Consider the following 27,500-nt stretch of genomic DNA (forward strand, 5'->3'; position numbering starts at 1 on the left):
CGCACACACGCACAGTCGCGCGCGCGTACGCACACACACAAACACGGCCACACGGACACACACACACACGGACACATGCACGCACGCACGCACGCACACACACACACACACACACACACACACACACACACACACACACACACACACACACACACACACAGAGAAAAACAGGAAGCCCATGTACGTGTTCGACTTTCCGAAGTCAAACAAATGAAAGGTCTATATCAGTTATCGGTGTTATGAAACAGAATTTCCGTCTTCTCTCTCTCTCTCTCTCTCTCTCTCTCTCTCTCTCTCTCTCAGCTTTCCCTTCCACTCTCTCTTTTCGCACACGAAATATTGTGTTGTTGAGGGCTAATTGTTCTGATCAATTTTGCTGCAGCAAATTGTAGCTCCTCTGTATGCCTCATGATGCATGGGGAAAAAATAACTATTTCTCCAGCTTTGAACTTTTTTTTTTATATACAGAGAGAGTGCTATTGATGAGCAACAAGAAACAGGCTACAACTTCTGCATGATCTGGGAGGAAAAAATCCAAAACATGGTCATAAGATGAATGGAAATTACTACTTTAAAAAATCTGAACACCTTTTCCTAGTTATTGTCAGACTCAGAATAATGAGGGAGGGAGAGAGAGAGAGAGAGAGAGAGAGTCTGTGCAGACGCGCGGATTGTGTATGTATGAATCAATTTCTGTCAAACTCTCCATTTTCTACCATTCTTTCTTTCATGCTTTCACTTTCTTTTCTGAGGACGGCACAGTAAGGGAGCGAGCAGCATTGTGTATTATATCAACTCAGTCAATGACCTACCTACTTCATCCCTTTAAACAGAGTTCCTTCCCCCTGGTCTGTCTGTCAGAACAGATCCAAAAAGACCCATTGTAATATCTTGACACACTGAACAGCCAGTGGAGCCAATCAGTAGTGTGCTGACGGCTTGATACGATGCGTGTAAATGAGTCACGTACATGTCTTCCTTCCTTCCTTCCTTCACTTGTAATTGGGATGCTGGAGTCGTTCCTGGGGGCCTGGCATAGTGATTACTTCACATGCCACCTGGGGTCTGCAGGGCTGGGAAAGTAGGACACCATAGTAGGAGAGAGAGAGAGAGAGAGAGAGAGAGAGAGAGAGGAGAGAGAGAGATGCTGGTGGTGTTGGGTGGCGAAATGAGGAGAGAAAGGTTTACAAGAAGAAAATAGTGAAATGGGTAAGGTGGGGAGGGGCGATTACAAAGAAGAAGAAGAAGAAAGAAGATAACAAGTCATCAACACGCCGTAAAAGTCTCTCGACAATTCTTTTCTGATTTTATTTTTATATATTTTTTTCTCTCTAAGATTACTTTTACAGCCTATTCATTCTGTCTTCTGAAGTCTCAGACTCTCTGTTTGCCTGTTTGTATCTTTCTGACGGCTCTCTCTCACACAATTTCTCTCTCCCACTCACTCACAACACACGCGCGTGCACGCATGCATGCACATACGCAAGCACAGACACACATACATACACACGTCCGATCGTGCTAAGGTCTGCCTGTATCCTCCTCAGCTGATACCGGCTAGGGGAAAAGGCAGGGAGGCGGAGGCATGTTGTCAGCAGATGAACCTTGTTTGTCAAGATGCGCTTGGGGTGTGATCACACCCTTTCCTAGATAAACACACTTGCATACTATTCCCAATACCTGCACGGCAACACTGTTATAAAGTTACCTACCGCACGCCTTTGGTGCTCGCAACCACACACACACACACGCGCGCGCGCGCGCACACACACACACACACACATACAATGAGCGCGTGTGTGAACACAAAGAAAAAGACAGACGGATATACTTGCATGCTTGATATATATAATCAATAGTTACATGATTATGCACGTACATTTGGTGTCATTTCCTGTCCTCTCTATCTATCCATCCACTAAAACGAAGAAAAAAATGCATACTTGCATATATCTAGACATAGTATTGCCTTGTTTATATTCATACACACGCATGCACGCACGCGCGCGCGCGCACACGCACACACACACACACGCACACACACACACATAGCAGTGCTTAGCTTTCAGTTCATACACACACACGCACACACACACACACACACACACACACACACACACACGCGCACACACACACATGTATATATATTCATTACACGCATGCTTGCACGCACGCACGCACGCATGCACGCGCAAACACCTAGTTCTACCCTTTTCATGCCACTACCACCAACCCCAACCTTTCCACCTCAATCTGTTTCTTCCCCCACGTAGTCCCCTCACCTATACACCCGCCCCCCCCTTACCCCCCTTACACACACACACACACATAGAGAGAGAGAGGGGGGGGAGGGAGGGAGAGGCGTTTTGAGTGTTATTTCTGATGATCATCACTCAGGGAGAGGCAGCCCAATCATTCTTTTCTCAGTCAACATTTGGATTGGCGGCGGCAAGGGAGGCCATCTGTGGCACACCAACGCACAGAGTGCAGATCCGTGTGTAGTCCTGTTCCCAAACACTCACACCACATTATACCACACCACCGCGCACCACATTATACCACACCGCACCACATTATACCATACCGCACCACTTTACACCACACCCACACCACATTATACCACACCGCACCACATTGCACTACACCGCACCACGTTATAGCACACCGCGCACCACATTATACCACACCGCACCACGTTGCACTACACCGCACCACGTTATAGCACACCGCGCACCACATTATACCACACCGCACCACGTTACACCACACCGCACCACAGTATACCACACCGCACACCACATTACACTACACCGCACCACGTTACACCACACCGCACCACAGTATACCACACCGCACACCACATTACACTACACCGCACCACGTTACACCACACCGCACCACAGTATACCACACCGCACACCACAGTATACCACACCGCACACCACATTATACCACACCGCACCACGTTACACCACACCGCACCACAGTATACCACACCGCACACCACATTATACCACACCGCACCACGTTACACCACACCGCACCACAGTATACCACACCGCACACCACATTATACCACACCGCACCACCTTACACCACACCGCACCACAGTATACCACACCGCACACCACATTACACTACACCGCACCACGTTACACCACACCGCACCACAGTATACCACACCGCACACCACATTACACTACACCGCACCACGTTACACCACACCACACCACACCGCACTGTTCCACACCACATTAACAACTGCACCACACCGCTCCACACAACACCACACAACACCACATTACACCGCATCACACCACACCACACAACACTGCATTACACTGTATCACACCACACCACACTGCTCCAAACCACACCACACCACATCACACTACACCACAACACACCACATTACTCTACACCACACCGCGCCACACTACACCGCACCGCATCGCACCACACCGCACCACACTTCACTACATTACACTATACTACACAACACCACACCACATTACACTACACCACACAGCACCACACCTCACCACATTACACTACACCACACCGCACCACACCACATTACACTACACCGCACCACACCACACCACATTACACTACACCACACAGCACCACACCACACCACATTACACTACACCACACAGCACCATACCACATTACACTACACCACACCGCACCACACCACATTACACGACACCACACCACACCACATTACACTACACCGCACCACACCACACCACATTACACTACACCGCACCACATTATACCACACCGCACCACACCACATTACACTACACCACACCGCACCACACCACATTATGTACACCACACCGCACCACCACACCACATTACACTACACCACACCGCACCACACCACATTACACTACACCGCACCACACCACACCACATTACACTACACCGCACCACATTATACCACACCGCACCACACCACATTACACTACACCACACCGCACCACACCACATTATGTACACCACACCGCACCACCACACCACATTACACTACACCACACCGCACCTCAGCACACCACATTAAACTACACCACACAGCACCACACTACACCACACAACACCACACTACACCACATCATATTTCACTGGACCACACCGCACCTCAGCACACCACATTAAACTACACCACACAACACCACACTACACCACACAACACCACAGTACACCACACCGCACCACATCATATTTCACTGCACCACACCACACACCACACCACTTCTTTGTCTATCTGTAGGTACTTATGCTTGCCCCTCTGTGTCTGTCTGTCTGTCTCTACCTTTCTTTCTTTCTTTCTCCCTCACACACACCATCGCCATTTTATCTTTTACATTATCTTCGAAACTGTAATTGTGTCAAGCTGCATGAATTATTTAGTCCAGTGAGATTTGTTCCTTTCGTCTGCTAACAACGATAGATGTTGTCATTCGAAAGAAGTCAGTGAATTCGGTTATGTCACATGAAAGCTTCTGTTATGTATGAATAAATCTGTAACGTATACGAGCTTTCATAAATCAATTAGAGCCAGCTGTGGCAATGACGTGTACGCATTCTAAAATGGGTCAGTGAATCAATGGTAAATAAACGAACGAATGAAAACACAAATGAGTAATTAAACGAATCGAGGAATGAATTCAATAATGTGCGCAAATCAACCATGAATTTTGGAGTTAATTACAAAAAAGAAATCCATTTTCCAACACCTAACAGTAAATAAGTAACAATCTGCACGTGTAGATTAAATGGCTTCTCTCTCTCTCTCTCTGTCTCTATCTCTCTGTCTCTATCTCTCTGTCTCTCACTCTCTGTGTCTCTCTGTCTCTCTCTCTGTCTCCCTCAACCCCCCCCCCCACCACCACCACCACACACACACACACACAAACAAACAGATACACACATGCTCTCGCGCACATACCCACACCCATACAAATACCTTTCGATATTAAAAAGAAAACCTAACTAAAACATCACAGTCTGTATAACGGTTGATCAACCGTTGACAACGTGTTGTGAACGGTGTTGCAGAAAGTTCCTGCCGGAGAAGACGCGGCACAAACGCCAGACGCTCCAGGACATGACCCGGCCGTTGAAGCAGTGGCTGATACGTCACAAGGACAACCCTTACCCCTCCAAGGCCGAGAAGATGGAACTGGTGGCCAAGAGTCAGATGACTCTCACACAGGTCAGTTTTTTGTTGTTGTTTTTTTCACCTTAATTATTGCCCCCTTCTCTCAGTGTGTGTGTGTGTGTGTGTGTGTGTGTGTGTGTGTGTGTGTGTGTGTTTGTCTGTCTGTCTGTCCTTCACTGTCTCTCTTTGTTTCTCTCAATGCGTGGTTTATGTATTTTGGATCTGCCTCTGTCTTGCCCTGTCTGTCTGTCTGACTGTCTGTCTGTATTTCTGCTCCCTCCCCCCCCTCTCTCCTTCTCTCCCCCCTCTCTTTCTCTGCATGTGTGTAATAGTGCAGTGTGGTCAGAGTTGTTAGGCAACATAGCAGTTTTGTATTGTATTGTATTGTAATTACTCTTTTTGTCACAACAAATTTCTCTGTGTGAAATTCGCAGCTTCTCTCCCCAGGTAGAGCGCGTCGCTACACTGAGAGCTCCACTGAGGGCGTGTGGGAGATAGTGTCCCCAAAACTCTCTCTAAATGTTAACCGGGAAGGGGTAAACACCCATACTGTGATATTTCATGTATTTTGTTGGTGCTACAATGTCGTAACTGGACAGTAACATTATTTTTGCAAAATAGCCATGTTATGGTGTGGTGCTAAAATCTACAATGAGCTAAGACACTTGAATTGCATACCATTAATGACAGTTTTTGTAGTATTTAGGAACAGACGTATGTAGCGTGTTTTTGTCTCAGAAGGGCACACTAAAAGAAACTGAATCCATACGGAGTTTCAATTCCTGCATACCTCCATTCCCCTTTTGTGTATTGTGGCCTAAGACCGATGTACAATAAATTGAGTTCTGAGAGAGAGAGAGAGGCATGCGCAATTTAGTCTTTATTCACCAAGTGTTATTGTGTGTGTGTTTGTGTGTGTGTGTGTGTGCGTGCGTGCGTGTGTGTGTGTGTTGCCGACAGGTGTCCAACTGGTTCGCCAATGCCCGGCGCCGTCTGAAGAACACGGTGAAGCAGCCAGACCTGTCGTGGGCCTCGCGGATCCGGCTGTACAACAGCTGTGTGGAGGGCAACGCAGAGCTCTTCTCCATCGGCTCCGACGACAGCTGTCCCGACTCCGATCTCGACATGATGGGTAAGTGGAGGAGGTGTAGCTGTGGTGGGCTGGGTCTCGACATGATGGATAAGTAAAGAAAGTTTAGCTGTGGTGGGCTGGGTCGCTCTTTGATGTCTGCATGTTTTCCTTCCTTCATGCTGTTTGTTGTGCTGTATGGGCCCGGCGGTGGTCTGGTTGATTTGGGTAACGTTGGCAGTGGGGATCAAAGAGGGTTTTTTTTTTTTTTTGTTTCCTTTCTCTAGTGCAGGGGAAGGTCTGTGCTGAGATTCAATGAGGGTGGATTGGTGTATGTAGGCCGTTAGGGTGATGATAGGTGGGTGTGTAGACTGGCTGTTTAGCTGTGGTGTGACTGGCTAGTTGTCAGTGGCTGGTGGGTAGTTGGGTTGATAGGGGAGCAGGTAAGAATGGCTGGCTCAGTGACGCAGGTGGTTGATTAATTCTGGTCGGTGCTTTACCCATTCCAGACTCACTCGTCAGGCGCCTCAGACTTAGACCAGTCTGGAATGGAGTCACAGTGAAAACCGACTGGGTTTTGTTGTTGTTGTTTCTCCAGCTGCCTTTTTTTTGTTGTTGTTTTTGTTTTCTTTTTGGTGTTTTTTTTTTTCTCCAGCTGCATAATTTTTAAGTCTATATCCGAAGAGAAAAGTGACCAAGCAATAAACTCAAAGAAATTCTTTCAGCCAGTACACTTTCTTCTTCGCCTTCTTTTTTTTCTTCTTTTTTTCTGCGGCATGTTTGTTTTTGTTAGAAGTATTCCACGTGAATACACATGAAATGTAAAAAAATTGCCTCTTTATTTTCACATACTGTGCTTCATCACTTCACACACTCCACCTCTCCTCACATGCTCATTCCCCCAACATAGAAAAAAAAGTATTAGTAAATGACTGATAATGGTCAATAAGATGAAACTGGACAAGAAAACTGTTTGGATAGTCGGTATCCGGGGACAGTCCATTATCTCCCTTTTGCACACAAATGCCCTGTCGGAAAGATCCTTCAGAAGCGATCACAAAGGGAGATAAATTTGTCAGAACTCGCACCCGACACGATCCCAGAGAGAGAGAGAGAGAGAGAGGATTTAAAGGATCCAAAGAAGAAACATGACAACACAGCAGATACATTGGGGTGTCCTTTGTGTTTATGGTTGGGTGGTTTTCACATGCTTGCTTGATCGATTTTGTTGGTCGGTCGTGTGTCTTATTTAACTAACCATTGAGTGAGTTGGTTGACAAAGTGATTGGTCGCCTGACCGGATGGGTAAAGGGACTGGTTGACTGGTTGGCTGGTGGGTTGCTAGGGTGGCTGGGTAGGTTGCCAACGAGTGTGTGTGAATGGGTTGACTGCTTTCATTACTTGTTTGATTTGTCCCTCATTCTGTTGATTTTGTTCATTGCTGATTTGACTTGTTTGGTTGGTTGGATGGTTGGTTGATTACATTGGCTGGGTGGTTGGTTGATTGATTTCATTGGCTGGATGGTTGGTTGGTTCATTACATAGGCTGGATGGTTGGTTGATTGATTTCATTGGCTGGATGGTTGGTTGGTTCATTACATAGGCTGGATGGTTGGTTGGTTCATTACATAGGCTGGATGGTTGGTTGGTTACATTGGCTGGGTGGTTGGTTGGTTACATTGGCTGGGTGGTTGGTTGGTTGATAACATCGGCTTGATGGTTGGTTGATTACATTACACAGCTCCCCCAGCACAGAATAGGGTGAACAACACTACTCCTTGCATGGGGTCAGTGGGGTTAAAAATGTCACAAGACTTAGTGGTCGGGTGTGTGTTGGTGCTTTTACACTGTTGACTTGATGTGTAGGTGCAGGTGGAATGTTTTGATGGGTAACTTGTTAGACGTGCAGGTGGGTGGATCAGACTGGCCTTTGTTAGTTTTTTGGTTTGTTGTTGTTTTTTGTTGTTGTTTTTTTTAGCTGAAATATTTAAGTTTCTGTTATTCACCTTTTGTCTGACGTTTCCGTTGTTGATTATAATTATTCGCGAAGGTGGGAAAGGACGTGTGCGCAAAGGATGGAGACGTTCGTTGTTATCATCTTTTTTTTTTCTTTGTGTCTTTCTCACACATGAACACTCATACATGAACGCTGCAATCACACGCACACACACATCCACGCACGCACTCGCACGCACACACACACACACACACACACACACACACACACATACGCGCACGCACGTACTCACACGCACACACACAAGTGCACATGCACTCAAACACACACAGACACAAACACGCGTTCGTGCAGAAAAGCCATGTTCATGAACCATTGTCTCTCCCTCTTCCGGTCTTTCTCTGTTTGTCTGTCTGTCTGTCTGTCTGTATCTTTCTCTCTCTCTCTTTCTCTCCCTCCCCTTTCTCTATTGATCACACACACACATAGACACACACACACAGACACACACACACACACACGAACACACACACACACACACACACACACACACACACACACAGGAGACCCATTGATGTGTCAACAGACGGAGATGACAAAGGAAGCACCGCGGTGAGATAACCAGGAAAACAGGACCGGTCACCGTGTGCCAATAACCGGTCATCATGATCCTCTTTGAACTCTGTGTGTGTGTGTGTGTGTGTGTGTGTGTGTGTGTGTGTGTGTGTGTGAGGGGGAAGACAGAGCGTGCAGAGTGTGTATGTATATGAATGGTGTGTGTGTGTGTGTGTGTGTGTGTGTGTGTGTGTGTGTACGCGCGCGCGCGCGCTCGCGTTTGTGTGTATAGTGAACAAAAAAATGAAAGGGAGAGATAAAGAGAGAAGGGAAGGAGAAATGCCGGATGGAAAGACGCTGAGAATGTACACGCGCGCGCACAAGTAGATGCGAACACACACACACACACACACACACACACACACATATATATATATATATATATATACACTCACACACATGTGTGACACACACGACTCAAGAAGAAAAAAATATATGAAAGTAATAAAGAAAGAAAAAAGAACGAAAGAAAGAAAAATAAGAAAGAAAAGATGTTCACTTTTATATCAGTCTGCCGGATCCATTTACCTTGACCGGGGGGTTAGCTATCAGCGGGGAACTTCCTGACTTGGTGCAGCTGCCACTTCATCATCTGTCACTGCACCAGACAGACAGACCGACAGACAGACAGACAGCGGGAGGGAAGAAGAGAGAGAGGGGATTAGAGAAAGAGAGAGTTGGGAGGGGGTGGGAGAGAGAGGGACAGACAGACAGACAGACAGACAGGCAGAGAGATACAGACAGGGAAGAAGAGAGAGAATGAGAGAGAGTTGGGAGAGGAAAGAAATGGGGGAGAGAGGGACAGAGACAGACAGAACGAAGGAGGTAGAGGGATTAGAGAAAGAGAGAGTAGGGAAGGGAGAGAATGGGAGAGAGAGAGGGACAGACAGACATGCAGAGACAGAGGGAAGACGAGAGAGAGAGAGCATGGAAGATAGGGTAATGGGGGAGAGAGGGACAGACAAACTGACAGACAGATGGAGGGAAGAAGAGAGAGAGGATTAGAGAAAGAGAGAGTAGGGGAGGGAGGGAATTAGGAGAGAGAGAGAGAGGGGGGGGGGGGCAGGCAGGCAGACAGAGGGAAGAAGAGAGAGAGGATTAGAGAAAGAGAGAGTAGGGGAGGGAGGGAATTAGGAGAGAGAGAGGGGGGGGGCAGGCAGGCAGACAGATGGAAGAAGAGAGAGAGGATTAGAGAAAGTTGGGAGGGGAAGGAAATGGGAGAAAGAGGGACAGACAGTCAGAGGGAGAGAAGAAGAGGGAGAGGATGAGAGAAAGAGAGAGTAGGGAAGGGAGGGAATTAGGAGAGAGAGGGGGCCAGACAGACAGACAGACAGAAAGAAGAAGAGGGAGATGATGAGAGAAAGAGAGAGTAGGGAAGGGAGGGAATTAGGAGAGAGAGGGGGCCAGACAGACAGACAGACAGAAAGAAGAAGAGGGAGATGATGAGAGAAAGAGAGTAGGAGAGTGAAATGGGAGAGAGAGGGACAGGCAGACAGAGACAGACAGAGGGAAGAAGAGAGAAAGGATTAGAGAAAGAGAGTGGAAAAAGGGAGAAATGGGAGAGAGAGAGACAGATAGACAGACAGGCAGACAGACAGAGGGAAGAAGAGAGCGAGAGGTTCAGAGAAAGAGGGAGTATGGAAGTGAGGGAATTGGGAGAGAGAGAGTGGGGGGGGAACAGACAGGCAGACAGAGACAGACAGACAGACAGAGCGAAGAAAGAGAAGGGAGTAGAGAGCGAGGGAGTATGGAATGGAGAGAATGGGAGAGAGAGAGAGGGACAAATAGGCAAGCAGGCAGTCAGAGACAGACAGAGGGTAGAAGATAGAGGGGAGAAATGGGAGAAAGAGGGTAAGACAGACATGAAGAGAAAGACAGAGGGAAGAAGAGAGAGAAGGGATTCGAGAAAGAGAGAGCAGGGAGGTGAGGGAAACGGGAGAGAGAGAGGGGGGGGGACATACACGTAGGCAGACAAACAGAGGAAGACAGAGGGAAGAAGAGAGAGAAGAGATTAGGGAAAGAGAGAGTAGGGAGGGGAAGGAAACGGGAGAGAGAGAGGGGGGACATACATGTAGGCAGACAAACAGAGGAAGACAGAGGGAAGAAGAGAGAGAAGAGATTAGGGAAAGAGAGAGTAGGGAGGGGAAGGAAACGGGAGAGAGAGAGAGTGGACAGACATGCAGGCAGACAGACAGAGGGAAGAAGAGAGAGAAGGGGATAGAGAAAGAGGGGATAAGGAAGGGAGGGAATGGGAGAGAGGGGAGGGGGCAAGCAGACAGACAGGCAGGCAAACAAAAGAGAAGCAAACTGGTATGGAGAGAGAGAGGGGTGGATTTGATAAGGGAGCTGGAAGGGTGGAAAGCTTTGGAAGGAGGTACCGGAGTAGGGAGCTGCTCTGAGAGAGAGAGAGGGGGGAGGGAGGGGGAGAGAGAGGTGGGAGAAAGTGAGGGAGAGTGAGAGAGAGGGAGGGACACACACACACACACACACACACACACACACACACACACACACACAAAGAGAGAGAGAGAGAAGATGAAATCGAAAGTATATGAGGATGATAATCATTTTAAGTCGGGGGTGAGGAGGAGGGTTGGGTGGATTGGAGGGAGTGAGGGAGGGGAGTAAACTTTACAAGAAGGCACTAAATGATTGAAATGCCTTTGTGACTTAAACCACCCCAATCCCACCGCCTCTCCATCGTCCCCCATCCTGAAGAAGAGTGGAAGGCAATGACTAAATTAAATATATATATATATATATATATATATATATATATATATGTAATTATATACATAAAAATCACTGTCCCGAAGGCTCCGCGTGCAAAATGTGACAAGTGTATTTTCATTTAACAATAACTCAAGCAGTTAAGCCACTTGTATTCTCTGCACTAAACATTAAAAAAAGAAAAAGGAAAACAGAAGAGAGAAAGAAATAAGAAGAGGGAAGAAGGAAAGCATGGCTGAAAAAATATGGAGGTAATCTGCACATCACGCCATTTCCGACAGTAACGACACAAAAGCTTTTAGCACGACAAACAAATAAGAATTAAATACAAAAAGCTTTTGCTTTCAACACAATCATTGCTCAGATGAGGAAAAACAGATGCCAGACACGCAAAGATGTTCTCTCTGTGTGTCTGTCTGTCTATCTCTCTGCACCTCCCCCCCCCCCCACCTCTCTCTCTAAGTCTTTTTACGCGCAAAGGTAATCCTAGGTTTATGCATTACCGCGTGTGTTTTGTGCATTACGACTGATGTGTGTGTTTGTGTGTGTGTGTGTGTGTGTGTGTGCGTGTGTGTGTGTGTGTGTGTGTGTGTTTCATCTCTCCCTCTTTCCCCCCCCCCTCTCTCTCTCTCTCTTTCGCTCTCTTTCGCCCCCCTCCCTCTCTATCTTTCTGTCTCCTCCCCCCTCCTCATCCACTACCCCCACCCCCTTCAACGCCAGGCTGTCGCACTGCTGGCTGGGGTTAAACCGAAAGATCGGGTTGCGGCATGTCCTGCAATCTGTTACTCTTGAAAGAAAACTCTCTGCAGTGTGTCTCTCGAACTGCCTGGTTCCCCTGAAAGAAAAACACGTGGGGCTGTAACTCTTCCCTCCCCGCCCGCCACACAGCCACCAGCTGCACGCCGCCAAGCACAGCGACTGACAGACAGTGTGCATCCCACACTGAAACGAAGGACGTGAAGTATATACATAAAAAGATGCAGGTGTGTCCGCAGTTACATCACTGCCGCCAATGCGCTACACCGCATCTGCCTTCAAAACAAAGAGGGTGGGAGAAGGGAGCAGACTCCTGGCCTGGCCTTCGCATAAACCCTAGGCACTGGTCGAACCTAACAAAACACACACACACACATACACACAAGCACACACACGCACACACACACACAAACACACACATACGTGCATGCAAGCGCAGATTATACACACATACAGCGCGCATTCTTGCACGCACGATCATCCGCTGTCGTACCCTACTGTCATCAGCAACAGACAATTTGGAGGACGGAAGTTCAAACCATCGAGCTCAATAGCAGCACCTATTCAGCTCAATGGTTCAAACCCTTCAGAGCGGGACTGTCACGAAGAGATATTTCGGCCGGAAGGCAGCTCCCACCCACTGTGTTGCGTGCTATGGGCTCCATTTGGACACCAGTCACGAGTGTGTAACCCTTGACAGTGTTGCTTATATCTATTGACAAATACTGCGCATTTCTGAACGGAAGCCATGAGTGCAGCCATGTCTTTGAGTCTTAAACGTAAGGGGATCTATGTGATAAATATCATAATAAAATACAAATTGTCAGAAATTCTGTAGCTTTTCATGCACTGCTCTCATACGTACATCCGTTTCAATTTCTCTTCCAGTTCTCCGTGCCTGTGATCAGAGTGTGTGCCGTGCGGACTATCATTACAATGACGCGCAGATAGTCCCTGTTCCGGAGAAGTCGCTCAGTTGGTCTGGATCCGGGAATAAGCGATTGCTATGGACAGTACAGGGCTCAGTATGTGGTGTAGTGCGTATAAATAAAAATATAAATAAACAAAAAATCAAACAAAGGAAAACAAAACGCCATTGATCACCACAGAAACGACCCGGCAGCAATGCAGAGTCTGTTCTGATGTGTGGTCTCATGTTCCAGAACCTGGTGTTCGCTGTTTCCAGAGGGTTCTGGATCAGCGGCATGAGGACAATGTCACTGGAGATGAGGGCGTCACACAAACAAACAACACCTAAAAACAATCTCCGCAACGCCGTCACATTGAACAACGGCTTCCGGTATCTGTTTACCGTCAGCACAATAGCTGGGATCGGTCTGGTTTCACAGTGTCTGCATTTGATTATTTCATGATTAACTTCGCAGCGCAAACTATGTAAACGTCTTCGTAATACTGCCCACGTCTTTGGATTTTCGAAAGAGATACCTTTTGATCTGATGATCTTTTGATCTGATTGGATAGTGTTGTGAGACATACTGTTTTCCCTCTCTCGTCTAAATGAAACAACAGGCTCTTCGGAAAGCGGAGAGGGAGCAAAGTGGAAAAGGGAAAGGGGCAGGGGCTGGGGTGGGGGGAGGGGGTAGGGGTGGCGGACCAGCTTCCCACCTCAATCTTCTTTCACTGCCCCAAAACTTTTAAAACTGTCTGGCTGTTCCCGTGCTTACTTGCCTCAGTTTGTCTGTCTCTCTGTCTCTCTGTCTGCTGCCGAAATCTTCGTTTCTTTCTCTGTCTTTGTCCCTCACTTTTTCCCTGCTCTCTCTCTCTCTCTTTCCTCACACTCTCTTCCCCTTTCTCTCCTTATCTCTTTCTCCCTCTTTCTCTGCCTCACCCCAAACTCTCTCTGCCACCGTCATTCTACCAAACTCCCCTCTCCACATTCAATGAGCTGTAAAAAGAGATGGGCGGTGATGGCGGATTAACCCGTTTAATGGAATTGCCCGAACCCTATTTTACTGGGGGTGGGGTGGGGGACTTTTTTTTTCGCCTTTCCCTCTCTGCCTTAGGCAAATGATTTCGCGCGTCATAACTGCACAATGTGTTTATCACTTTCCAATCAATTGTTTTCCGCCAATATTTTTTTTCTGGTTGAGGAGAAAAATGCTGATGGCAATGATGATGTTGGTTATGACGATTATAGTGATCACGAGGGACATGGTGACAAGCTCAGCAATAACTGTATAATAATAATAAGAAGAAGAATTGTTGTCATGATGAATTCAACCATAACACCATCAGCAACAGTAGCGGGGGTTTTAGGTTTTTTTTTCAGCGTGTGACTTTGTAGGCGTTCAAGTATCTGTGGAGGCGTATTGTGTTGCGTTGTGTTGTATCATGTTGTGTATCGTTGAATCACCCATTTGGGTCTGTTATTCCCCCCCGAAGAGAATTATTGCCATACTGCAGTGACCTTATTTATCTTTCCCTCCTTCATCCACTTCTCTGTTTTCGTGCTTCTCTTTCTCCTCCTCGTCCCCTTCTCCTTCCTCTCTACCCTCCCTCCTCCTCCCTTTTGAAAAAAACAAATAAGTCCTGAAAGCCCTACCGTATTCTTCTGTGTTCTTTTCGTAATTTGTTGCAGCCTTGTGGCCTGAGGCAGAATTTCTAGGAGTTGGTTTCTTCTTCTTCTCCTTCTTCTTCTTCTTCTCTCCTTCATCTCTCTCTCTCTCTGTCTCTCTCTCTGTGTCTCTCTGTGTCTCTCTCTCTCCCTCCCACTACACCTCCGTCTCTCTCCATCCTCCCCTTCTCTGTATGTGTGTGTCTCCCTGTCTCTCTCTGTGTCTCTCTCCCTCTCCTCTTTCTTTCTCTTCTCTTAATCTTTTTTGTGCATACTTTTTTAAAATTTTTTGTTATAGCTATTCTAATAATCTATCTTCACCGGGAATCCTATTGTCGACAGGGAAGCAAGAGATACGAGAAACGGAATCAAAACAGAATGACAAGGAATCAAGTGATAAGAAAGAGGGCTCGGTTTAAAAAAAAAATGGGGAAAAGATACCATTAAAGGATCAAGACACGCTCGGGGATTCTTGTTTTGCTGGCGTGGAGGTCAGCTTGACACTGAAAACAACTTGTTTACTGAATGTAATATCGGATACAATGAGAGAGAGAGAGAGAGAAAGAGAGAGGGGGGGTAGGCGGGCGGAAGAGAGAGAGATGGGGGGGGGGGGGGGAGTGATGAGGGAAGGCAGGGAGTACAGACACAGGAAGACAAGCAAATTAATGAAGAGTAAGGAGAGCACGCGTGTTTGAGCTAGGAGTCAGGTGGTTAATTTGGGAACGTAAAATGAATGGCTTCACCCATTATAATCATACTGATATCTCGTGCGTGCATCACAATAATCGTAAAAGCTAGATGTGATTCATCCTTGTGATTGCATTCGCAATTAGACACAACCTTTTGAGTTGCCGAAGAAAGTACAGACGCTGTTGTGCTTTTTTAATTTTTTTTAATTTTTATTTTTTTAACTGTTTATTCCGCACGTTTCTCCTAATTCAATCATTAGAGATGATTAGTCTATGAAATTTAAAGCCACCGATGATGTCTACGTGTTTATTTGCTAAACAATCAGTATCAGTAGCTCCAGGAGGCGTCACTGCGTTCGGTCAAATCCATATATACGCTACACCACATCTGCCAAGCAGATGCCTGACCAGCAGAGTAACCCAACGCTACACAAACATACACAAGGTAAGGAGACAGGCGGATCTTGTTCTCTTTTCCGAAACTCTTCATGAAACACAGAGACTGAATGTATAAAGAAATCAGAAGCAAAGAATGTGACAAAAAGGAATAATTAAAACAAACAAAGAACAAAGAAAAAGACCCCCCCCCCCCCCCAAGAAGACAATTTTGAAGAAGCAAAATCCAAGGAAGAGCATGGGAAAGGGAGAGAAACGATGTATGAAAGCAGCAAGGAAGGTAGGAAGAAAAGAAAAAACAGCGGCAGCGAAAGAAGGAAAGAAAGAAAGCAATACAATAAACTATAGAGATATAGAGATCGCAGTTTTCTTTTCTTTTTTTTCTTTTTTTTTGGGGGGGGGGGAGGGGTAGAGATTCTGGGATTTTTTGGGGGGGAGAGGAGGGGGGGAGATTGCGGTGTTTTTTTTTGTTTGTTTGTTGTTGTTGTTTTTTTGGGGGGGGAGGTGGGGGGGGGGGGTAGAGATTGCGTTTTTTTGTTGTTGTTTTTTTTTTGGGGGGGGGAGGGGCTTGGGGGGGTGGTGGAGGACGTGGGTCCATGTGTTTTTTTCCAAAGGTTTCCAACAGAATCCTCATAATCTGTGGCCGGAGGGCAGTGTGTCAGTGCTGATGTATGTGGAACACGGAGGAGTTGTTTAGCTACCAGCAACAACACAGTGACGATGGATCTGTTCTTGTCTTCTCTCCACGCTTTGACGTGATTTGTTTGTTTGTTTGTTTGTTGTTTTTTCCTTCCTTCTCCTCTTTACCTTTCTCTGTCTGTCTCTCTGTCTCTCCCTCTCTCAGTGTCTCTCTATGTGTCTATCTCTCTCTCCCTCTCGCTTGCTCGCTCGCTCGCTCTGTCTGTCTGTCTTTTTGTCTCTCAGTGGCTTTCACCTCTCTCTCTATTTCTCTCTCTCTCCTCTCTCTCACTCTCTCTATTTCTGTCTCTCAATCCCTCCCCCCCTCCCTCCCCCCCTCTCTCTCTCTCTCTCCATCTCTCTGTCCCAATCTGCATCTCTGTCTGTAGCACTCTCCTTCTTTCTTTCTCCTCTGTCTCTTCTCTTTCTGTTTTTCTTTTCTTCTTTCATCTTCTCTCTATCCCTTTCTTACCCGCACCCCCACCCCTTTCATTATTCTTTCGTTTCGTTTTTCTACTTTCCAGTTAATTCTCTCTCTCTCTCTCTCTCTCTCTCTCTCTCTCTCTCTCTCTCTCTCTCTCTCTCTCTCTCTCTCTCTCTCTCTCTGGCCTCAGTCGTAGAAGCAAATTCAAACACAGGGTGGACGCGATTATGAATGAAAATGAAAAAAAGAAAAAGAAAAGAAAAAGAAAAAGAAAAAGAAAAAACAATAAAAGAAAAAGAGCCCAATCTCTTCCCAACAAAAGATGCAAAAGACTGGAGGAAAACAAAAGTCGGGCATATTCGTCAGGATTTGTTGTTGCTCGCCCGTAACAAAGAAAGGTTGGGGACATGTGCCAGAGGGAGAAGAAAAAGAAGACATCAGGGGGTGAGGGGGGAGCGTGCGGGGGGTGGGGGTGTGGGGGGACGAATGTGTTTTGAGGGGAGTTACAGACAGGAAAGATGGTGGGAAGGATTTTGTGAAGGCAGAACACACACAGGACAGGGAGAAAGTGACAAAGACCGGCGAATAAACTGGTGCTAGTATTGCATTATTGGTGATGTTTATGACGTTAATAACGAAGAGAGAGTGGAGGTACCAGTGCGTTTTTTGATGGTTTGTTTGATTTTTGTTTTTGTTTTGTTCCGCAGTGACCTGCTTTAAAGACGTGAATCCATGGACAAATTACAGAGAGCAGGAGAGAGACAGAGAGAGAGAGAGACAGACAGACAGACAGACAGACAGAGAGAAAGAGGGAGACTAGAGACAGGGGGAGAGAGACAGAGAGGGAGACACAGAGAGACAGAGACAGAAGGGGGGAGGAAAAGAGAGAGACAGAGAGAGAAATAGAGAGAGAACTGTTCCAAACTTACAACCATTACAATTAAAACCTAGCAAACAGGTATGAGATATTAACGTCGCGAATCATTCGTAGGTTAAAGCCGTCAATAAAGACATATAACAAAACTGCGGCTGACTGATTTTGTTCAGTATTTTGTTCTTGTGTTTCTTTGTCAACCCGCGGTTTCTAATGCCATGATGCAGTGCCGTTCTTGCAATGAACAGCAGACATTTACACCTGCAGGAATACAACTGGAAATGTATATGCACGCTCGTGTTCCATCACGAACATGCGATCGCGCCTGTATGTGTACACACGGACACACACACCACACACACACACACACACACACACACACACTCTCTCTCTCTCTCTCTCTGTCTTTGTCTCTGTCTCTCTCTCTCTTTCTCGCTCGCTCGCTTGCTCGCATGCACGCACGCACACATATTGCCTATTCCGTTCGCCCGTTTGGAGCTATGGTGTGCTTAGCAATATTAAGTTACAGAACAAAATGATAAAAAGGATAATATATAACAAATTAAAACACACACTGAACGAACATGCAAATGCGTTAAGGTACTGTAGACACTTCACATACTTTTACTGCACCATGCTTACGTCTTTCCCAACGAACAAAGGTCATCGAGCGGGAGAACTGACTTGTAAGAAGTTTTTAGTTAGAAAACAAAAATCTTGAACACAAACAACGAAACATATCAACACTCCATGAAAAGTTGGAATCATCGTCGATCGGAGACGTGTCACATTTATTGCAATGTCGAAAGGAGCATGCAATAGGAGGCTGGTGACGTTGCCCTTCTTTCTCTGCCCCCCCCCCCTTCTCTCTCTTCCTCCCCCCCTCCCAACCCCCCGGCCCCCTTCCCCTCTCTCTCTCCCTCACTCTCTCTCTCCGTCTCAGTGTCTCAGCTAACACATGCTATGAACGTAACCACCTCAAGAGTTGCCTCCGGGATCACAGGGTGAATTTCTTGAAGGAGACGCTGGAGGAGAAATGGCAAATCTGAGAGGTGTTCACGGCACCAGAACTGACATGATGGCTTTTGAATGTCGCCACTCATTACCGTCAGGGGCCGGGACTGTTCGTGGGAAACGGAAGGAAGGAGGGAGGAGAGGAAGAGGAAGAGGAGGAGCACATAGAGAAACAGACATACAGACAGACAGATTAATGATGATAGCATGATGATACAGGCAGAGAGAAAGAGAGAGCGTGCGCTTGTGTGTGTGTGTGTGTGTGTGTGTGTGTGTGTGTGTGTGTTTGTGCGTGTACGCGCGCGTGTGTGTGTCTGTGTGAGTGTGTGTATCAAGTCAGATTGGCACAGAATGTCTGTCCAGTGCATGGGTCTTAACAAGGGTCTGTTATGTGGGTTACTTTGTTTTGTTTTTGTTTTAGTTTCCCTCGTGGCCATCCCGCGCGAACCTTTCACTCGAGTTGTTGTTTCAATTCCTTGTTGTTCTTTTGCCTCACAACTTTGCAAATGTAGTTTAGCATATAAGGACCACCCCTCTCCCCCCCACATCCAACCATGCCTTGAAGTGAATGATGATGATGATGACAACTTTGCAAATGTAGTTTAGCATATAAGGACCACCCCTCTCCCCCCACACATCCAACCATGCCTTGAAGTGAATGATGATGATGATGATGACAACTTTGCAAATATAGTTTAGCATATAAGGACCACCCCTCTCCCCCCCACATCCAACCATGCCTTGAAGTGAATGGTGATGATGATGATGATGATGTTGATGATGATGATGATAATAATAATGATGATAATGATGATAATGATGATAATAATGATAATGATGATGAGAATAATGATTTTTTTTTTATTGAAAAAATCATAATATTCATAATAATAATGGTGATGAGTCGTTTCTATGTAGCGGCATAATGTTGCAAATGCAACTCAGTGCGCTATACACAATCCACTCGCAGATTTTATGCATTAACAGCAGACACACACTCATAAACAGCCGTTCACACAGGCACTGTCTGTAACATAGCTGAGGGGATGTTCGGCAGAGAAGGGTGCCAATTCCCAGTTGTGGGAACAGAACTTGGCCTCAGTTCACTTGGCTGTACTAAACCCAATTATTTTTTTTAATCGAATCCCTGATGAGAAATGGCTATCAGAGTACTGTGAACAAGACACACAGAGATAAAAGCAACAACAAAAAAAAAAAAAAAAAAAAAAAAAGCAAGCTGTAGCGCTTGATCTGGAGCACTTCTCCCTCGAAAGAAATAAAATTTTAAAAAACCAAAAATAAATAAATAAATAAAATACAAACTTTCAAGCGCGCTAATGCGTTTGAAAACAGTCTGCGAATCTTTTTTTTTTTTTTTTTTAACGCGAAACATAACACACTTCGAGCTCAAACTAACAGCAGCACAATCATTAGAACGATGAAAATTGATTGCGGAATAAAACGAATTACAACAAAATGAGTGGAAATGAGACTTGAATAACAGAGTTTTGTGCTGCAGAACAATCATCATAGATTACAGGTAATACGAAGTATGCAGCCATTGGAACTGAACTGAACAACAACAACAACAATAACACAAATAACAGCTCAACACAGTCATACCATGCACGTTTGTTTCCAGTGCACTTGACGTTTTGACAGTGAGTGTTGTTGCGCTTCATTTTCACTCACACACAGATACAGACACAGACACAGACACACACACACACACACACACACACACACACACACACACACACACTTTGTTATCGCCACCACCATCCGTCATAATGTCATCATTAACTACAAAAACAACAACAACAACAACAACAAACAACAACAAAAAACCAACAACAGCAGCAACAGTAAAAACATCATCAGCTCACTCACAAACAGAAACAATAACAACGCTGACTCATTTACCAAGAGGTAAATGATGCCCACGACAACAAACACCCCTTCGTTGACAGACAAAAAAAAAGAATGACGTCAAACTTTTCTCCCTTCGGTGCAAAGCATACAGGCACGCACACACACTTTCTACGACAACGGGAGCTGATCGATCTGAATTTGCATCCTTTTCTAAACGGGGTATTGAATGAATAAACAGATGAATAAATAGATAAATAAATGAATAGATAAAAAAAAAAGAAGAATAAATGAAAACGACAACGGGAGCTCATCTGAAGCATCATCCTTTTTTTATATTTAAACGGGCTATTAAATAAATGAATAAATAAATAAATAAATAAATAAATAGATAAAAGTGTCCAAGTGGTCCCATTATGCCTTTTCTATTGCGCCCTGCCTGTGTTCTGTGATGTGATCTTGTCTCCCATCCACCTCCATCCTGTATGTTGCTCCAATGTAGCCTCCTCCGTGGTCAGCTGGTCTTAAACAACATGAATTGAAACTCCTGTCAGCTTCATTCTGGCCAGGAAGACTCGAGAAAACGACCATCCCTCTGTGTGTGTGTGTGTGTGTGTGTGTGTGTGTGCGTAAGGGGTGTGCTATGTGCTTTTATATGTTTTTAACAGCGTTTGTTTGTTATCATGCTGTTTAGTTATTGTGTTTCTTTTTCGTTTATTTGGTCAATTATCTTCTTTGCTTGTTCATTCATCTTATTTAACCTTTTGTATAATTTAGGTGTTACATAATACAAATTTGTTATGTGTTGGGATTGGTATTTCTTATTGTTCATTCATATTCTCTCTCTCTCTCTCTCTCTCTCTCTCTCTCTCTCTCTCTCTCTCTCTATATATATATATATATATATATATATATATATATATATATATCGCGTGTACGTATGTGACGAATGCTGTCTTTTTTGGTTTCAGCTTTCAGTTTGTCTGGGGATTGGGTTTTTACTTTGCGTGTGCGCGCGCGCGCGTTTGTGTGTGTGTGTGTGTGTGTGTGTGTGTTGTTGTTGTCTGGCCTTCGCAACGTCAGTCACACGGGATGGGGGTCAGGGGAGCGCTACGAAGCATGGCACGTGCGGCAGGCTTTGTCCTGGTCGTCCTGTGTGCTGCAGGCTGCACTGCTTCCTTGTGGCCACTTGTTCCCTTCTGCTCCAGTCTCTCTTGTCTCCAGTCTCCCTAATCTGGCGTCCTGGCCCCCCTCACCCCCCACCCCCTCCGCCTCCAATCACCCTGCCCCCTTCACCCTCATCCTCACCCCCACGCACATCTCCCCCTCCTCTTCCTCCTTCTGCTCCTCCTCCTTCCTGCTGCAATACAAATCTTTTGTCAGATCGATCCATTTGCATTTCTGTCTTTGGGGTGTTAGTTGTCTTTCTGTCTTCTTCTTTTCCTGTCTTTGTTACTGGAGTTCTCTCTCTCTCTCTCTCTCTCTCTCTCTCTCTCTCTCTCTCAGTGCCTGTCTCTGTGTCTCCGATAACGACTGGACGATGACAACGATCATTCAAAAGCATGCTAGTCTGTTCAACTGAGCAAATAACCGCACGCGTGTTAGTGGAAAGGAAAGGAACGCTGTTGAAGATACAGTGCGCGGTGACTGATCAAAGTGAAGAGCAATTAAAAACAAAACAACAACAACAACAACATATATATATATATATATATATATATATATATATATATATATATATATATCTGCCATTCTCTTTCCTCTGTGTGACACACTCTCTCTCTCTCGCACACGTCATCATCATCATCATCATCATGGATTATTTATTGTCAAATAAACGTTGCGTTGTGTTTACTAAACACATAGACACACAGACACAGACACACAAACCACACACACACACACACACACACACACACACACAGAGTAATTCATTATCCAAAGCTGATTGTTTTCCCAACAGCTGAGGATGGGTGAAGGAGTAGGTACTTGGCTGGTTTAATTTGTTGATTTTTTTTCTCCGACCGATCTACAACAACAACAAAATTGGCACGGTTTGTTTTGGCGAGATGCCTTTTTATCTCCGCCTGCACTCAGCGTTTTGCCATGGTGAGTTCTTTCTCACGACCTTTTCCACCCTCCCCACCCTCTCCGTTATTTTTCCCTTCTCCCCCCCCCCCCCCGCCCCCCCCGCTCCCCCTTCTCTTTGATCTTTCGTGACAGTGTATTTGGTTTTCATTGACGGATAGCTAGTTAGACAGGTAGGTGGATAAGCAGAGTTTGACATTATGTTTATACAGTGTTTATGCAGCGTGTGCATGTATTTGTGTAGGGGCGTGTGTGTGTGTGTGTGTGCGTAATTGCATGCGTGTGTGTATGTGTGTGATGTGGGCCGGGGGGTGGGGGGGGGAATTGTGGTGTGGGGAGGGGGGAGGGGTGATAGGGGTGTGCCGAGCGTCTGGGAGGGGGAATGTAGGTCGCGAACTCGGATTTGATGACTGAACGGGTGTCAGCTTGCTTTCCTGCTTGCCACTCTGTCTATCTGTCTGTCTGCCCTCCTACCAGTCTGCTCGTATCTTTGCCTTCCTACCTGTACATATTCTGTGTTATGTGTGCGTTGGTGAGAGAGTGCTGTGTGTGTATGTGTGTGTGTGTGTGTGTTTGTGTTTGTGTGAATAAATGAGTGCACGTGGGCGTGCGCTTGTGTGTATGTGTGTGTGTGTGTGCTTGCGTGTGGGTATGTGTGTGTGTGTGAATAAATGAGTGCACGTGGGCGTGCGCTCGTGTGTGTGTGTGTGTGTGCGCGCGTGTGTTTGTGTGTATGCAAGTGTGTGTGTGTGTGTGTGTGAGAGAGAAGAGTTTTCCGTCAGTGCAGTGCTGAGGCAAAGAAGAGTGTTGTCAATCTGGCCGGCACGTGCACCCTGAGAAAGGCTACATCCGGTGTGATTAGAAGTGAGAGAACACAGAGATCCCCCGCAGTCAGCTTCTTGCGCCACATTTGTCTTCATCATGGTCCCCCCCCCCCCCCCCCCACCCCCCGGTCTGCCAAATTAAACGGGTTTTTTTTTTCGGCCCGACGTCAGTAGCTAAATTCAGCGATACCTTTTTTTTCCCCCCAGTGTGTTGAACATTAATCCGGTGTTTCCTGTTGTGTGTTCTTGGACCGATGAGTAAAAAGAAAATTATGTTCAGAAAGGGGGTTGGGGAGTGGAGGCATTAAAGAAGTTTTCGTGCAGTTGTCGCGGTTTGGTTCGGTTTTTTTGTTTTTTTGGTGTTTTTGTGTGTGTGTGTGTGTGTGTGTGTGTGTGTGTGTGTGTGTGTGTGTATCTTGTTGGGTTTTTTTCACATTAGTTGTTTCTGTCCTTTATATTACAGATGTTCCACGTAGTGTGTGTTTGTGTGTGTGTGTGTGTGTGTGCGTGTGTGTGTGTGCGCGGGCGTGCTGAATATGCGTGTGTGTTCGAGCAAAGGCTGAGAGGATAGAGAGACGATCAGACATACATTTTAGCATCCAGTTCCCAGGTAAAGTCTCTCACCAGGAGAGGCCACCCCACCCACAAAAAGTCCCACACTGCATAGGGTAGTATTGGTAATAGCGAACGATCCCGTCGAAGCGACCAGCTCAACGTGTGTACTGTAAAGATAACATGTCGTACGATAATCAAACGTTCTTTTGGTTTTAAAGGCTTTCTCCGACTGGTTGCACCAGGAAAAGTTCGTCTGCTCATTCTTTTCAACGTTTTGTCGACGTTTGAAATGGCAGGGGTGCCTGGGGGTGAATGCAAACGGGCAAGTCTAATTGCGAACGATTGCTTTGGGTACATGTAGATAATTAAAACAGAAGCAGGCCTTGAACTCATTAGACAATACATATCAACGGAACACCGCACCGGACTGTTGTATTGTTGGTTTTGATCACACATGCACACAAACACACAGACATTTAAACACACACACCGCACACAAACACACCCTTTTCAGAGTGATCAGTAGCTGTACAGCATCGTTCGCAAATAGGCTAACGTAAAATATCCTATGGTCTAATTGGAAACGACACTATTTTGCAGATGCCTGTTAAAACTGACGTTCTGATCTGTCATCAATATGCTTTCTTGAATTCTCCCAGCACTGGCAATTTTAAACTGTGTCAAAGTCTTACAACTTGCTTCCCTCGATTTTAGGATTTTGAGAGCACGCTTGAAACCTTGGTCGGCAGTTGTGCGCGAAGAGAGGAAAGAGCGCGGAAACAGCCAGAAATAGCTGATGTTTGACTGGTTCTTGGAAATGGATATTTATTAAAGTATTCAAAAAAGATCGAAGCAGACGTTAAATTGTGAAATGCAATCGTTAAGAAGGCTTGGAAGTGGGGCGGTATACGAATCGTTCGCAGTTACACGCTGTTCGCAATTACCCATACCTTCCCTAACGCACAGGTTTTTTTCTTTTTCTTTTTTTTTTTATGAAAGAGGACTGTTATGGCCGCCACATTAGTTGGGAGTGAAAAATGAATGAGTGTCTTGATCAGCAGCTTTCGTGCTGTTCTGCCGTGGGAATTTCCAGTTCGCGTGATTGCATAATTATGTAGTGACCTTTTCCCCTTTACCTAGCCTGGCTTTGGACAACACTTGTCCCATCAATTATTCACTGATAGGTAATTACGGGGAAGACTGATGACTGAATAAACGAAAAAAAAAAAAAAAAAAAGAAAGAAAAGAACGAACAAATGAACAAATGAATTTGCGAGTGGATGAACCGTAATGTTAATCTTCTTCGTGTTTTTTTGTTTGCTTTTTGTTGTTGTTTTGTTTTGTTTTGTTTTTAACTTCAGCTATCCCACTCCCCCACCCCCATACCGCCTCCTTGTAACTGGAACAAAATGCAGAAGAGATATTAGCAGCACTCGAAAATATATCGAATCAAAAGAAGGCGGTGTGTTCTGATGTTTGTTTTGCACCCACTTTGTCGCTCTCTTCTTATCCCCTTTCTTTCCCCTTGTTTTTGCTTGAAATCTGTTTCTCTGTCTCCTGTGACATTGTTTTTGCTGTTGTTTGTTCTTTGTTTTGTTGTTGTTGCTTTGTTTTCGCTTCTCTCTCTGTCTCTGTCTGTCTCTGTGATCTCTCTCTCTCTCTCTCTCTCTCTCTCTCTCTCTCAGTCTCTGTCTCTCTCTCTTATTTTTTTCTCTCTCTCTCAATTTTGCATGTTCTGTCATTTGTTTTTCTTCTTCATTTTATTTTATTTTAAATTGTTTATGTTGTTTTCGCTGTTTGTTGTGTATGTTGTTTCTTTGCATTTTCTGTCATTCGTTTCGCTTGTTTGTTTCTGTAATTCAATTTTCTCTTGCTTTCTTTATTTGCATTTTCTTCCACTTGTTTTCACTCGTTCTTTTTTGTTTGTTTCGCCCCTTTTTCCATCTTTCGTTCTTTTTTGTTTGTTTCACCCCTTTTTCCATCTTTCGTTTGTCCTGTTCTTTCCCTTTCTTTCTTCCTGTCTTTCTTTTCTTTTCCTTTTTTTTCCTTCTGACTTCTTTTCTTTTTTTATTCATTCTTTCTTTCTCAGCATTTTCATTCATTCGAGTTCTTTTTGTCTGTCTTTATTTTTATTATTATTATTTTTTTAATTTTCCTTTCCACGGTAGACGGGCATCAGAGAGCAGCAAGTAAGCTTCGTGTTCAGCTTGTTCAGGACGCCACTCCTGCACGGTGTGTTGAATAATCCATATACGCTGCACCAGATCTGTTGTGTTACTTAAGTAAGACACGCGGTGCCGAATAAAAAACAAAAAAAACAACAACAACAACAAACCCGTTCCAGACCAATCAAAAGTGCTGAGGCTGTCTCTGCACCCCTGTAGTTGACAGAGTTGTGGACAGGGAATCAAGCAGTGTGGGGAAGAAGGAAGAAGGATCCTGGCCAGGTGTTGGTGTTGGAGGAGGAGAGAGGAGAGAAAGATTAGCGGGAGCAGGTTTTGTCCAACATTTGTTTCTCAGGGGTGTAGGTGGAATGAGGGTGAAACAGAAAGGGAGGAAGGAGAGATGGAATGGAAAGAAAACGGAGAGGAGGAGGACTAAATGTTCCAGATGTCGTAAGTACGGAAATGTACTGGTGTTATCAACTGGAGACACACCAGCTAAGCTGGGATACATGGAAGGGGGCCGTGGGGGGCGGGGGGTGGGGGTGTAAGCAAAAACGAAACAAACCAATAATCAAAAGTAGACAATTGCTTTATGTAATAACCCAGGCATGATCTCAGAGCAGTACACTACAGTACTTCAATTATTTTTTTTTGCATGACAAGTTGTATTTGTTGAAGAAAAAGGAAGTTCAGGGAGACAGGCATTGGGAAAAAAGGACATGTCATTATTGATAGCCTGTCTTCCTCTGGGATGGTCAGGTGTACTGTCACTTCATGTTCCAACACATTCAAGTGCAATCGGTAAGAAGAGATGGGAGGTAAGGAGTAGCAGTCTTCTCCTGGATGGGTGATAATGAATAATTTCGTTGGAAAAACATGGCGTGTTTTCAGGTAGGTAAAATCGTATTGCATTTTGTCATCACTTGGATACACGCTGTCACGTTGTCTGCCACTCTGTTTTCGTCTCCCTGTCTCTGTTCCTCTGTTCCTCCGCCTCGTTTTCTGTCTCTCCCCTAACCCTCTCCACCCCCCTCCCCAGCCCCCGTCACCTC

At 45.5% G+C, this 27,500-nt stretch overlaps 1 protein-coding gene across 2 annotated transcripts in view; it reads left to right on the top strand.

Moving 5' to 3' along the window:
* The window catches only part of LOC143292545 (uncharacterized), a 303,485-nt gene that overhangs the window by 211,024 nt on the left and 64,961 nt on the right, over positions 1-27,500 (top strand). For both annotated transcript variants that reach the window (XM_076602943.1, XM_076602944.1), the window contains exons 2-3: positions 5,068-5,224; positions 6,131-6,302. In XM_076602943.1, coding sequence (XP_076459058.1) covers positions 5,068-5,224; positions 6,131-6,302 — 329 coding nt within the window. The remainder of the gene's footprint in view (positions 1-5,067; positions 5,225-6,130; positions 6,303-27,500) is intronic.

Source organism: Babylonia areolata, chromosome 18 (genome assembly GCF_041734735.1).
Source record: "Babylonia areolata isolate BAREFJ2019XMU chromosome 18, ASM4173473v1, whole genome shotgun sequence".
NCBI classification, from domain to species: Eukaryota; Metazoa; Mollusca; class Gastropoda; order Neogastropoda; family Buccinidae; genus Babylonia; species Babylonia areolata.